Source organism: Rhopalosiphum maidis, chromosome 2 (assembly GCF_003676215.2).
Source record: "Rhopalosiphum maidis isolate BTI-1 chromosome 2, ASM367621v3, whole genome shotgun sequence".
NCBI classification, from domain to species: Eukaryota; Metazoa; Arthropoda; class Insecta; order Hemiptera; family Aphididae; genus Rhopalosiphum; species Rhopalosiphum maidis.
Genome location: NC_040878.1, coordinates 62,412,566 through 62,427,345, shown reverse-complemented (window position 1 = coordinate 62,427,345; position 14,780 = coordinate 62,412,566). Strand labels below are relative to the sequence as shown.

Here is a 14,780-nt window from a genome sequence, read left to right as displayed (position 1 = left end):
AATAGTTTCATATAAATAGAAAACTATTTTTACAAAATAAATGCATTAGCGAATATTTACGTACGATAATAAATAATATGCCAAAAACTTTCGCGGTAGTACACTCAAAACTCCTCAAAGTTTTATGGTGATTAGATGAATAATGTAGAAATGCATTAATGTTTTTAATGCATAAATATATGTACATTAACTTATATATGTATATATATATATCATATTATATAGATGACAAATAATAATTCATTTATGTATTAAGGTGGTGCATCATTAGATTTGAATGCAGTTGCTCCAAAACCTTTCCGATGGGTATTGGATATAACTTGGTTAAATTTGGTTGAACTTAACAAGTTATCAGTATTTTCAAATCTTTTAAATAAAGTAAGTATGAAACTGATTAGTTATTATTTATTAATTATATAATCTTGAGTTATTAAGATAAAACAAAATGAGAAAGAATGGCGCATTTGGTATGAAAAAGAAAAACCGGAAGAGGAAGATATACCTTGTGGATATAATAAATCTCTAGATGTATTTCGAAAACTTTTACTGGTCAGGTCATGGAGTCCAGATAGAACGTTGTCACAGTCTCGAAAATATATCATGGGTATGCAATACTGCGAATTTATTGGATTAATTTTTTATAATTTAATTTTAGAGGAAATGTGTTACTTTGAAATTGTTTTCTCATTAATATTAGACAAACAGTGCATAATAATTATATTATATAACTACATATTATTTTCAATTAGTACATTATAATTTAAATAAACATATTTAAGTATTAAAAATATGATAACTGTAAATAGAAAAAACAATTTTGCCACGGTGTTTATAGATTCTTTAGGACCCGAGTATGGGGAAGCATGCATCTTAGATTTGGAAAAAACTTGGGAAGAATCGGAGCCACAGACACCACTCGTTTGTATCTTATCTATCGGCTCTGATCCATCACCGCAAATCACCGCTCTGGCTAAATCTAAAGATATTCGTATGCAAATACAATTTATATTAAAAAAACTAACTATTTATATGTCATTAACAAATTTACTTTCGTTTTAGAAATACGATCTGTTTCTATGGGTCAAGGCCAAGAAATTCATGCTAGAAACATGATATCTGATTGCATAGCAAACGGTGGCTGGGTACTTTTACAAAACATGCATTTGTCTTTGCCATTTTGTACAGAAGCTATGGACGCTTTGTCAGATTCGGAAGAAATACACAGTACATTTAGAATGTGGATAACTACAGAAGTACATCCTCAGTTTCCTATTGCACTACTTCAGGTACCTTACAACCGTTTTTGAACGTTGTCTTTTGTAGAAATTTCAATGAAAAATAAAAAGTAATCTGTAACGTAATTAATGATGTATAAATATGTGATAATTTCGACATTAATTTCTTCTCGAGAAAAAACAGTCATGAAATACCGGATGTCTATAATTATTTTATTTTCTATCTGAAATAGGTGTATTAATAATAATAATCATTTATTATTTGTCATAAAAACTGTTTTATTAAATATTCGTATATTTTATTATTATCGGTGGATACGTTGTCTTGTAGTGTTATTATAGTTTGTTGATGTCTATTTTAGTAGCCCCATCGAAATACTATTTTTTTCCTTACAATTTGACTCATTATTTCTTGTTCATTAGTAATTATTATAAACATGAATAATTATAATGCATATAATACGTATTATATATGTGAACGCTGGTGAACCAAAAAATTTCATAATATATTATAGTTCTTACTTACATATAGTACCCAATTTAAAAGGTTTATGATAATGATAGAATAGTATTAGATAAAACACCGAAATTTTCCAATAAACAGCATACATGCCACTAAATCTTATCACATTAGAAAGTTAAATGCAGGTAAACCTCTAAACTTAAGTACTAACTATAACATTAAAATATATCATGATATATTTTTTACTTACAGATGGCAATCAAGTTCACAAATGAACCTCCACAAGGTATTAGAGCTAGTATGAAAAGAACGTATCAGAATATAAGTCAGGTAGGTTTATACAAATTTAAAAGTGTAGTAATATCATTATTTAAATGTTATTCTTAAACTGCAGCTCTTATTAAAAATATTATTAATTTTATCATTTTTATATAATAGGACATGCTTGATTATTCGGCTCAACCACAATGGCCTATTTTACTTTACGCCGTAGCATTTATTCACACGATCGTACAAGAGAGACGAAAATTCGGACCGTTGGGTTGGAATATACCATACGAGTTCAATCAAGCCGATTTTGCTGCGAGCGTTCAATTCGTTCAGAATCATTTGGACGATATGGATCCAAAAAAAGTAATTCATTTTATGATAATATTTCGAAGATGTATATATAAAGAATAGAGATGGTAGTTTCAATTACATATAATATGATATAATAATTATTATTAATACCTGTTTACAGGGTGTGTCTTGGCCAACTATTTGTTACATGTTGGGTGAAGTACAATACGGTGGCAGAGTTACTGACGATTTCGATAAAAGACTTTTAATAACGTTCACTCAAGTAAATTTTAATTCACATTTATTGATACAAATTCTAATTATTTATCAATAATCCATAGGTATGGTTTTGTGATGTATTATTAAGACCTGGTTTTGAGTTTTACAAAAGCTATAAAGTTCCCATGAATCGTAATATACAAGTTCGTAAAAAGTCGATTTGTTTTTTCAAATTGTTTTAGTATTTTTTTTTTATTATTATTATTTTTTAGGGTTGTATTGATTACATTAACAGTTTACCTGTGACAGATTCTCCAGAAGTGTTCGGACTTCACTCCAATGCTGATATCACGTAAATAATTTTTAAAGCAATGAATAAAAATAGTGTTTTATTATTATAATATAATCATTTCAGGCATCAAATAAATACCGCAAAAGGAATACTAGATACGATTTTAAGCGTTCAACCGAAACAGGGTGGAAGCCAAGGAGGAGAGACTAGAGAAAGTGTTGTCTACCATTTAGCTGACGACATGTTAAAAAAATTACCAAAACAGTATAAAGATTTTGAGGTGACTAATATAATAAATTATTAACATTGTATTTGACCGCGTAAATGTTATAGTATTTTTGACCATTGTTTTTCGTCTGCAGGTAAAAGAATCGCTGCAGAGGATGGGTGCTTTATTACCCATGAACATATTCTTACGACAAGAAATCGACCGTATAAAAAAAGTTATTGGTATTGTACAAAAGACACTATGCGATTTAAAATTAGCCATCGACGGTACAATTGTTATGAGCCAAGGACTAAGAGAAAGTTTGGATGCCATGTATGACGCCAGAATACCACAGAAATGGCAAAAAGTAATCTGAAGAATAATGCTAATAATAATATGATATTAAATATAGAAACTTACTTGAGTATAATAATCCTATAACCACGTTTTATATACGTGTTGATTATTTAATTGTGAACCAGAAGTACGCTAATATATCTATCAAGAAATATAAGGCGTTTTTCGTTTTTAAAATAAATATTTATCATAAAACATACACATTATTGTAAGACTAATACATTCATTAAGCTGTTCGAAATCTTGAAATGTAAAAGTATGTTCTTATAAATTATAAAAAAAATCTCTTGTATTCCCAACTTCTCTAAATATCATCTAGTTCAGAATGAAATAGAAACAGTCTATAATAGGTTTAGAAATTATGAGTACTATAATATTCAATGAAATATATTTTATATTTGTATATAATTTGCTCTATATATTAGGTGTCTTGGGAATCCGCTACTCTCGGATTTTGGTTTACTGAGTTACTGGAACGTGATAATCAGTTTAGAAAATGGATAAACAGTGGTCGACCAAATGTGTTCTGGATGACTGGTTTTTTCAACCCGCAAGGATTTTTAACGGCTATGAGACAAGTAATATGTTATTTACGATACTATGATAATTGTGTTTCTGTGAGCACATAAATATAAATGATATATTATTAAAAAGTTAAGCCTTCTAATTTCTAATTAACTTAATTATAAATTAATATTTTAGTCCATTGTGTAATAATAACTTTTAACTTATCGAGTTAAAAACATATGTTAAGATTACTTCTCTTTTAGATATCTATGAAAATTATAATATTAAAATTAATAATTTATTTTATATACATATTAATTACACCATAGTTAGGTACCTATACTTTTAGTTGTAATATACTTACAATTACAAGAACGTTATTATTCTTATCTAATCGTTTAAAAATACATAATTGTTCTATCAGATGGAAAATAAGCGCCGCTCAAAACTGTTGCCTCATTTTTAATTTAAATTAAATAACATTTCACAATTAAATTAAAAATAGAAATAAGCAATTAGTTTGGTCTAGCCAAGATATTTTATGTTCTTCCTTTTATTAACTATGTTAGAATGCGGCATGGGTATAACCATATAAGGAAACAATCGTAATGAAAATAAAATAAGCTGATAAAGTGATAACAATAATAAAATGAAAATGTAACATAAATGTACATATTTCTACATTCATAATTTTAGGGATAAGCATTTTGTATTTTATTTTATTGTTTATTTTATTCAGTGTTTACAGTAGGTACATTATATTATAAGATGCATTTTTGTCTGTTTTCATTTATTCTTAAAAATAATGTCGAGCCAAATATATAATACAGGTGACAGACTAATTCGCGTACGCTGACTAGTTGACTGTGTTAGTCCACTCTTTGACATGCTCATAGCTCCCACTACGTTAGTATGCTACATCGTTGTCATCACTTTATCAACATAAGTCTATTATTAATACCGAAATTAATTGAATTTTTAATTTGTTTATTAGCATTTTTTGATGAAATATTTGCAGTGTTACTGATATTACATAATATATGTATAGATATTATTAATATTATAAAAGTCAAATCACTTTAAACTTTATGTAAGCTCTAAAACTGAATGCTGTATTATTAAAATTATTCATTTTTATATTTATTTATACATAGTTTTTAATTTTTTTTTTTACCATAACCCAGTAGCGATGGATAATTCAGCTATTAACTAGTAATTATATCAAAAATTTAAATCATCATTACTAATGCACAATAATTTAATCTTTGACTCAGATGTTAAGTAAAATATGCTTCACATTTTTTTTTTAATAAACTAATGTTAATTATTTTTATTTATTTGCCTGCCTGTGCCTAATACATGTCTACTTATTGCATTCAAATGTAATTACCTGTGTTTTAATCCGCATTGAATTCTTCATGTTTTGTAGGAAGTGACAAGAGCACATCGGGGCTGGGCGTTGGATTCAGTGGTGCTTCAGAATCTGATAACGCGCCATAACAAGGAGGAACTGAGTGACTCGCCGCCGGAGGGTGTGTATGTGTGTGGCATGTTCTTGGAGGGCGCTAGCCTGGACCGGAAGACGGGTAAACTGGTGGAAAGCAAGCCAAAGGTGCTGTACGAACAAATGCCAGTGATTTACGTATTTGCTATCAACACCACCGCAGGAAAAGATCCGAAGCTATACGAATGTCCGATTTATAGGAAACCACAGCGGACGGACCTCAAGTATGTGGGTTCAATAGATTTTGAGACAGACAACAATCCGAGGCACTGGACATTGAGAGGCGTTGCCCTGTTGTGCGATATAAAATAAATAATACGATCGATATTGAATTATATGTATAATAGTATGTCCCTATACTCGAATATTATATCAAATTCATATCATATTATAATAGTAGCTGTATTAACCGTCTTTGTCCATGTTAAATGAACAATTATATTTGGCTTATTCAATAATATTACTTATTAGTGTTTTTTAGTTATTAAAATCACTCATATTTTATTATTGTGATATATTTGAAACTTAAAGATATATATGTAGTTGGTATAACAGTATACTATACATTATTATAATTTATATGTATGAAAATGTATAAGTAGAATTTTAAAAGCTTTACTACGTGGCTATATACTCTATAACCACAAAATATTAAATATTATCTATTCATTTTTTACGCATAACCACTTTTTGACAAAATCGATTTTTTGATTTTGCTATAATTCAAAAACGAATCATTGTGAATACTTGAAATTTTCACAAAATGTTTATATTAGCATTATTTATATACGATTAAATTTTTAAAATATTTAGAATTTTTTTGAACTATTTATAGACCATTGAAATTTTCGATTTTTCTAAATTTTTTTTCTTGAAATGCTGATAAAAAAAATTTGGCTTTTCAAAAAATCTTTAAAATTTAATGCAAGGTTTATTATAAATTGTTCTTGTTGTAAAAATTCAAATTTTTATGAAATATATCAAAATCACGAAGATTTGTAAGGAATTTTAAGTTGAAAATTCATAAAATTTTTGTAATTTATATCTAAAGTTAAAACCCAACACAAGGTTCTCCGTAACTTTTTCTTCAAATAACTGTAAAAAAAAAACTCCAGCATCAATATAGAAAAGATTTTATAAGCTCATACGCTTATTATTATTTACAAAACAATTACAATTAATAATTTCTCAGATAAAGTTAGTGCCTGTGATTTTATATGTTATGCGTTGCGCCCTTTTTTCCTCCTTTTCTCCGTAATAATGTTTACATAACGTTTTGATAATATTATAATAACGTTTTAATAGTATTTAAATAAAATATAAATAATCAATGTATACAAACATAAAAATCAAATAAATCCTTGAAAAAGCCATAATAACCCTTTAAAATCCAAAAAAGTCCTTTTAATTCTTTAAAAATCCTTACATTTCCTTATAATTCCAAACAAAAGCAGTAATAACCAATGAATATCCTAAAAATTCCTTAAAATACCTTGTAATTCCATAAAGAACCCGTGAAAATCCTTATAACTGCTTAAAACTCCTTATAATTATTTAATTGATGATAATCTATCCTAACGGCTATGTTATGGGATTATTGAGGAATTTTAAGGATTTTTACAGAATATAATGATTTTTTACCGTTTTTATACGAGTGTCCGATTTATAGGAAACCACAGCGGACAGACCTCAAATATGTGGGTTCAATAGATTTTAAGACAGACAACAATCCGAGGCACTGGACATTGAGAGGCGTTGCCCTGTTGTACGATATAAAATAAATAATACGATCGATATTGAATTATATGTATAATAGTATGTCCCTATACTCGAATATTATATCAAATTCATATCATATTATAATAGTAGCTGTATTAACCATCTTTGTCCATGTTAAATTAACATTATTATTCAATAATATTACTTATTAGTGTTTTTAAAGAGTTTTAACGATTTTTAACGTTTTTTACAGCTATTTTATGGAATTATTGAGGAGTTTTATGGATTTAAATTGAATATATATATATAATGGATTTTTATCGCTCTTTATGGATTTATTGACGATTTTATGAATTTTTACAATTTTTTATGGAGTTAATGACGAGTTTTATGGATTTAAAGAGAATATTATGGATTTTAACAGCTTTTTCATTAAAACATAGAGGAGTTTTAAAATTAGGTTATTAAAACATTATTAAATTGTTATTAAAACATTATTAAAATATTATTAAATCGTTATTAAAATATTATTATAACATTATTAAAACTTTATTAGAACGGTATTAAAATAATATTGAAACATTATTAATTATGCAGGAGTTTCATTCACAAATTAAAAACTGTTTGCGGGCAAGAAAAAAATAAAAATGTTATATCCTTAAATTATTTGTTATACAAAAAAATATTGTCTAAAACTATAAAAAAAAAAATTAAAAAAGAAATTCGTCGTTTTAGAATTTAAAGCGGGCCGTTACAATACCCCACTGGTTGCCGACCATTGCATTGGATGATCGGAAATAAAATATTCGTTCTAAATCATACGGGTAGCAACTTTTAAACGTCAATAAATATTTATTTTAAGAGGACGCTATACCCGCATGTGTTGTCTCTGTCTTATACACGCGTAACATGGTTAAAAATTGTTTTGTGCGGGATAACTTTACTCCCTCGATATTTATATCAAAATTACCAAAATTTTTAAATCGCATTGAGAAGAACTTTACTTGTGTTGTAGCGTTTTAATTTTTTTGATAACATGAATAAAAGATAAATTTAATATTCCAAAATCATGGGAAAATAAACTTACGTAAATATTCTTCGACGCTGTTCGGCTGTACCTGTACCTACCACATTTACAATTCAAACGTGCACCACAGCCGAAGAAACAACTAACTTATTTCTTCATTCGTCTTCTTTGCGCTTCAGAATGGAATTATTAAAATACTCTAAAAAAATTAGAGCACTTGACACTTGTCATACATTAAAGGTTGTTGTTTAACTACTGTTCAATAAAACTATTAGAATTATTAATAGCCTTCTACGAATGACGACGATTGTCGTTTGCCACGGATGATAAATATTATAATAATATGATACATCATATATTTTTTTTATAAAACAGTGATATTATAGAATTTATTTTTTTACTTCAGCTGCTGTCTTGACATACGAAACTTTTGATATCAATGATATGTAATAAATTGCATAGTACGTAAAATTATAATAATTGTACATCCGAAATTTTATATAGTTAAATTAAAATGTTATTATTGCAATAGTTGTTTGATAAATTTTCTCACCAAAAAACAAGACCAACTTTGACCAGCATAATTTTACATTGTACACAATGGTTATTTATTGAATTCAAATTAAACAATTTTGTTATAGTGACATTCTTAACCTAGTCTACATGTTACCTACTATACAGCAGACAGATAACTTACTTGAAGGCTTTATTTTTATTTTTCTATTAGTTTACTGTATGGCTAAACTAAATAATTAATAATTTTAAAAATGTTAAAAAGTTTAATCATTAAATTAATATTACATACCAGATAGTTAATAAATTATGACCTACGTATAATAATGACTTACACGATCAATAAAATTAATTTCTAAATACAAGCAGTTATTCACATTTGCCTCGTTCAACATAAGTGAGTAGTGCCTATACCATTCCCGTTTCGAAACCGTCCCGTTTAGGAAAACCGAAAAATACATAGGTAGTCATACTATTTTTAACTGATTTTAAAATGTATCTATAGGTTCTAATTTATATGCTTAGATAGTTTGCGATACTTATATATGCTATTATAGTATTATGCTATGTGTATTATATCCTATAGGTGTAAAGTCAAAATATTTTGAACATTATAATTTATAAGTTTTCAAATAACTATTAAACAAGCGTATTGTATTTCACGTCGTTATCGAGTAATCGGTTATCACAACATTCACAACCCAATTAAATCAATAATGATGTATAATTATGGTGACCAGACGCACTCATCTTTTTCATAGGACAGTACTCTTTTTTGACGTGTAGTTTTGACGTCCTAGTATCCTTAACAATATAGTATTAAGTACATGATGTTGTATTCCTTTTTTTTAAATTATTGTGGGCTAATGCGTAAAATACACATTTATGTACTGTTTCTTATAATTTGATTATTCATTTATATTTCATGGTTCAACCTAAAGCATTCTTATTGGTTGGTAGCACGGTTTAAGATATACTAAATCGTATATATTTAAGTTTTACACTTGGTATTTTTACATTTAAAAAATAATTTATACTTTAGTTTAAGTTTACTTTAAATTCTTCAATATCAAAGTATTTTCATAATAAAGACACACACTAAATGAGTTGACATTATAATTTCAAATAATTGGGTTTTATAATTAATAATAATAATAAAATAAATAGAGTAGTCAGATGAAAAAAAAACAATTTTTATAGAAGATGACCGATGACCTATGGAAATATGGGTAGAATAGTATACGCATTGGGCAATTACGACAGAGAAGGAGCTAAGTTCTAAAATGTACTTTTTTTTAAACTATTATATCTGGTCACCATATGTATAATGTAAAAATATATATTTTTTTGTATACATATAGGCACTAGTTATTGTATCAAATACCAATACGTTTATAATATGTTCCTTATTATCGAGTTGTTCGTATGTATTTTTGAATTGTACTTCCCTACTCGTTTCCCTATTAAATGTATAATTATTTTATTAATAACTCGCCCTTATCGGCCTACGCCGCCGCGTACCCGCTCGAGTTGTCACCGACATCGAGTTTTTCTATTTTGCGTCGCCCGTCTTCTCGACAACATCTTTAATTATACACACGCGGCCGCGACTCTGTCTAACGACGCGCCCAAATTCGATCCGAAATCCGAATAATAAAACATATTTTATTCCACTTAAAACGGTTTACAAGTTATTTATTCAAAACTAAAACTTAAGCTTTCTGATAACGTTTGGGGAACTAGTGTCGTCGATAAATAACTATTAAAACCACTAAAGTAATCATACGTTAATAGTGATAACAAGTTTATATTGATAAAGTTAAAGAACTTCATAGACACATTCAATGATATGTTTATTATTTATTTTAATGAAATAATAATATTACATACCTATAAAATTATTTTGTAATAAATATCTAGTTATTATTTTTAAATTTCTGTTTTTGTAATTCACTTGTTAAATATATAAAATACATTTTCAATTACATTCAATGACATTTTAACTATTTTTTCATCAATTTTAATATAATATATTTAATTAAATTTTAAAATAATAATCATAAATACAGGTTGATTTTGATTAATTTTAAATGGTGAATAATATTTTACAACCTCTATAACATATTAAAGTTTAATTTATTGTTATTTTCACTACTAATATTTATTTTATTCTTAATTAGTCTGGAAACAATGATGATGCATTTCATCGAACTGGATCATTTCGTCGTGTCTTACCACCAGGAAATGATACAACTGGTATAAGTGGTATAGCAGTAAAATCTACAAATACCAATAACTCCTATATTAATGCAAATTATATTCCTTTTTTCCTGGAGTATACCCTCATGTCTGAATTGTAAGTAATTAGAAGTTAATTGATAATATATTTATACATTTTTTGAACCAATTCTATATAAATTTCATGTATTAGTAAACAAAATCCCAAAATTAGTTTATATATATAGCATTATGGCGTAGTCCATTGGGTATTAGTTAAGTTAGTAGTGTGTTGAACAATTTTCAGCCCTGAGGTAAACTACCATTTGACTACCCACACACCTACAGCTTTTAATCTACATTTTGTTTTTTTTACTTAATAGTATAAATATTATTGCTAAAAACTTTTTATTGCTCTAAATCCTAGTTAAGCCTACTTTGGCACACCTCTGGCTTAAGTTAAGTTATTCTATAGTTAAATAGTGTGAATTGGAAGTACCGTAGATTATATACAACAAATTATAATAGTATGGTAAAGTGGAGATAGATGGTAAATAGTATCTTCTTTATATGTTTAAAATTACTTAAAAGGATTTTGCACCCGCACATGTTGTCTCTATCTTAAACACGTACAACATAGTATATTATTTTCGTTCACCAGTTTCAATAATGTGCTTTTAGTTTTAATATTAGAGTGAATTGACCTATTATCAAACTTTTAGATAAGAACATTATCTGTGTTCTTTCTTTGGTTTTTTACAATATTTTAATTTTTAAGTGAGTTATGAGTATGAAAAATATAAATATTTGAAAATGCTCATAATTCACTTAAAAATTAAAATATTGTAAAAACCCAACAAGAAAACACAGATAATGTTCTTACCTAAAAGTTTTATAATAGGTCAATTCACTGTAATATCGAAACTAAAAGCACACTATTGAAACTGGTGAACAAAAATAATATGCGATGTTGTATGTGTGTAGGACGGAGACAACACATGCGGGTGCGACGTCCTCTTAAGAACCTCTGTTAATACATACCAATAAATATATAGATGTTAAATTCATTAATGATTATCATTAATTTAATTTCAGTAATATTTTGAGCAAAAAATTAATACCAGGAGTATATGTTATACCAGCCGATAAAACTCCATTCAGTAAGCAAGTTATACAATGAATATTGACCAAAAGATTAATTTTATATTGTGTTTCAGTATGGTTTGGAGTGATTTTCCCAAGGTATGGGCTTTATAAAAATGGAGTTTTCCGTTTTCGATTACTTATAGATAGTAATTGGCCAAACTGTGATTGTCCCAAAGTAATATTTGAGACACCACTATTTCATCCATTGGTCAATCCAATCACTGGAGAAATGAATATTCAATATCATTTCCCAGAGTGGAAAAAAGGAGTTAGTCGTATTTGGCATGTAATAAATCATGTATCAAAATCATTTTATGATATACCCAGAACTAAAACTCCTGAAAATTCAGAAGCTGCAGAATTGTAAATTTTGTACTACATATTTTTGGTCAATAATTTATTGACTATTTATTTTTAGATTGAAAACAGATAATGAAAATTATATGAAAAAATGTGAAGACTGTGTCAGGCAAAGTCAAATTGATATATATAAGCAACCAATGCATTCAGAAAATATCGATCCAAATTATTTGCTATTTGATGTTTATGACGAAGAAATTCATGGAGCTATAAGACGTTCATGGCTTCAACAAAAAGTTTGTAATATATTAAATAAATATTAAATGTGTTTAAAAAGTGTTTCAACATACAAAAGTTAATAATACAATTAACTTATGTCCACAATTCAAACATTGACTAGAATATAAAAGTTTTAAAAGAAATAATTTATTAAAAGCATACATTAATAATTTTATGGACACTTTTCACTAGTTAGAACTTCAAATTTTAGAAAGTTGTACTAACAATCTGTGGCATACATTCTATCTACTAACTTTGATTCATAGATATTAGAAGGCAAGTGTTTAGGTATAAGAGCAAAGTATAAAAAATGCATGTAGACCTTAAATAAATAAAACCAGTCCGTGCCTATCAGAATCTAACTACAAATGTTTAATAATTTAATGTCATAACTATTTATGAATAAACCACCTAATAATATGTCATTTATAGTATACCAGTAATTGATTTATTTTTAATCAAATTAAATAATTATAATATGATAAAATTATTTTATTTTTTAGGAAAATGACAACAAGACTCAACATTTATCTTGGGTACAACCTGGATCATTAGAACCATTTTCTCGGCCAAATACCTAAAAAATTAAATATTTATTAAATTGTACAATATACTGTTTATTAATATTTTAATTAAATAAGGTATATAAAAAATTTAAAAATTATTTTTAACTTAATAAAATCCATATTATTGCTATTCTAAGTATATAAATATTAAGTTTATTTTAAGATTACAAAATGATTATTAAAATAATTTTTACAACTAAAAATTTTATATTTTTTAAATTTAAAGTTTTATGTGATGACAGTCGACAGACATAAAAATAAAAACAAAAAACACACATCGACACATCATTGTAAAATCAATAGATTCATCACTCCTTTCAGAATCTAAAATATTGATTTTACAATTTACAATTAAAAATGGGTTTCCAATTCTGGAACAGAGGTTCTATACATTTTGTATATTTATTATTTTCAATTTTTTTTTTTTTTCAAATAGAATAGTGTTATTTAGTGATTTCAAACTTTCAAACCAAAATTTAATTCTTTGTTAATTTTATCAGGTAAGTCATACAGGAATTGTAGTATACAGTATACACCAAGCTATGTGTTAGTCATAATCTTCTACCCAATCATTTATTCAAATTTGAACTCAATCATAGTTCCTACAATGCCTTCCCAACTATGGTGGTAAACAAGTGCCTTATGTGTAGAGCGCGGATTTTTATGCACTAAATAGTATCATAATATGCCATACAAGATTTTAATTATTTATATGACAAATGTTTACAATATTAATATTAGTACTTATATTAGATACATTTAAGTATTGTAAAAAGATATTATAAATTTATTTATTTTTTATATTTTATTTATTATTTCAGTATGCATTTCTAAATTTTATTCAGTGAAGCTGTGACGTTTTCTGTCAACATATTTTTAAATATAGAAAACAATCGTTTGACGTCAACTAAAGTGGTTAGGGCATATTTGAAGCAATTATATATATAGTTAAGTAGTAATAATTTGAACTTTTTTTTTTATTTCATCTATTGTTGAAATGCTTTCGTATAATGTCATATTTTAAGTTTTTAGTTTTTTTATTGCTATCACTAAAAATTGGAAATGAGTGTATACAAAAAGTTAATGCATTGATAATATTACTATCTTTAAATTACCTATATCTAAAACTTTTTTAATTTTTCTATTTGATAACATTTTATACCATTTTTAAAAAAAAAATTGCTTTAATTCGATACAATACATTTTGAATTTTGTAAAAATATGCAATTGCATAGAAATCCACGCTCTATTTATGTGACATCATTTAGGTACTAAATAAAATAAACTGTCCTCTTTCCTATATTAAACTAAATTTAAAATACTTGTTTTTTTCACTCAATTTCAACTTCTGGTCCTCTAATAATATAATCTTTATTAAAGCCATCTTTTATTTTATCTTTGAAGTGGATTTAAAAATTTGGAAATCTATAGGTAGTCTCCGAGTCCGGATTAAGGAGGGCATGGCTCGGGCTTCCACAACTGATATCAAACAATAGTGGGCCCCTGGCGAGTAGCGCATTTTTTTTTTATTAAATCAGAAATATTTGGATTTAATAATATATTTCGTATATCAAAAGAAACATATACAATTATTTATACAAATAATATTTTTATTTTTGTATTTAAAAATGTAAGAAATTAATTTATAAAATATATAACTTTTTTGT

At 26.7% G+C, this 14,780-nt stretch overlaps 2 protein-coding genes across 2 annotated transcripts in view; both read left to right on the top strand.

The window, feature by feature from the left end:
* Positions 1 to 5,787, top strand: part of LOC113555122 (dynein heavy chain 5, axonemal-like) — a 28,533-nt gene extending 22,746 nt beyond the window's left edge. Inside the window, 13 exon segments of the mRNA XM_026959455.1 lie at positions 257 to 378; positions 436 to 604; positions 836 to 988; positions 1,060 to 1,286; positions 1,951 to 2,028; positions 2,137 to 2,331; positions 2,441 to 2,542; positions 2,601 to 2,681; positions 2,751 to 2,830; positions 2,894 to 3,050; positions 3,133 to 3,345; positions 3,761 to 3,913; positions 5,272 to 5,787. Of these exon segments, the coding sequence (XP_026815256.1) occupies positions 257 to 378; positions 436 to 604; positions 836 to 988; positions 1,060 to 1,286; positions 1,951 to 2,028; positions 2,137 to 2,331; positions 2,441 to 2,542; positions 2,601 to 2,681; positions 2,751 to 2,830; positions 2,894 to 3,050; positions 3,133 to 3,345; positions 3,761 to 3,913; positions 5,272 to 5,658 (2,117 nt within the window). The 3' untranslated portion in view covers positions 5,659 to 5,787.
* A 4,845-nt stretch (positions 5,788 to 10,632) lies between these two features.
* LOC113553804 (AKT-interacting protein-like) lies at positions 10,633 to 13,223 on the top strand. Its single transcript, XM_026957343.1, has 6 exons — positions 10,633 to 10,698; positions 10,786 to 10,961; positions 11,918 to 11,982; positions 12,040 to 12,331; positions 12,387 to 12,564; positions 13,051 to 13,223. Exons 1-6 carry the CDS (start codon positions 10,696 to 10,698, stop codon positions 13,126 to 13,128), a joined length of 792 nt encoding a protein of 263 aa, XP_026813144.1. The 5' UTR covers positions 10,633 to 10,695; the 3' UTR covers positions 13,129 to 13,223.
* Positions 13,224 to 14,780: the final 1,557 nt, after the last annotated feature.

What these genes read in the sequence shown, in the direction of transcription:
- LOC113553804 (XM_026957343.1), top strand. An exon ending in AGCCGATAAAACTCCATTCA is followed by an intron (nt 11,983 to 12,039) that starts GTAAGCAAGTTA and finishes ATTGTGTTTCAG; the next exon opens with TATGGTTTGGAGTGATTTTC. An exon ending in GTTCATGGCTTCAACAAAAA is followed by an intron (nt 12,565 to 13,050) that starts GTTTGTAATATA and finishes TTTATTTTTTAG; the next exon opens with GAAAATGACAACAAGACTCA.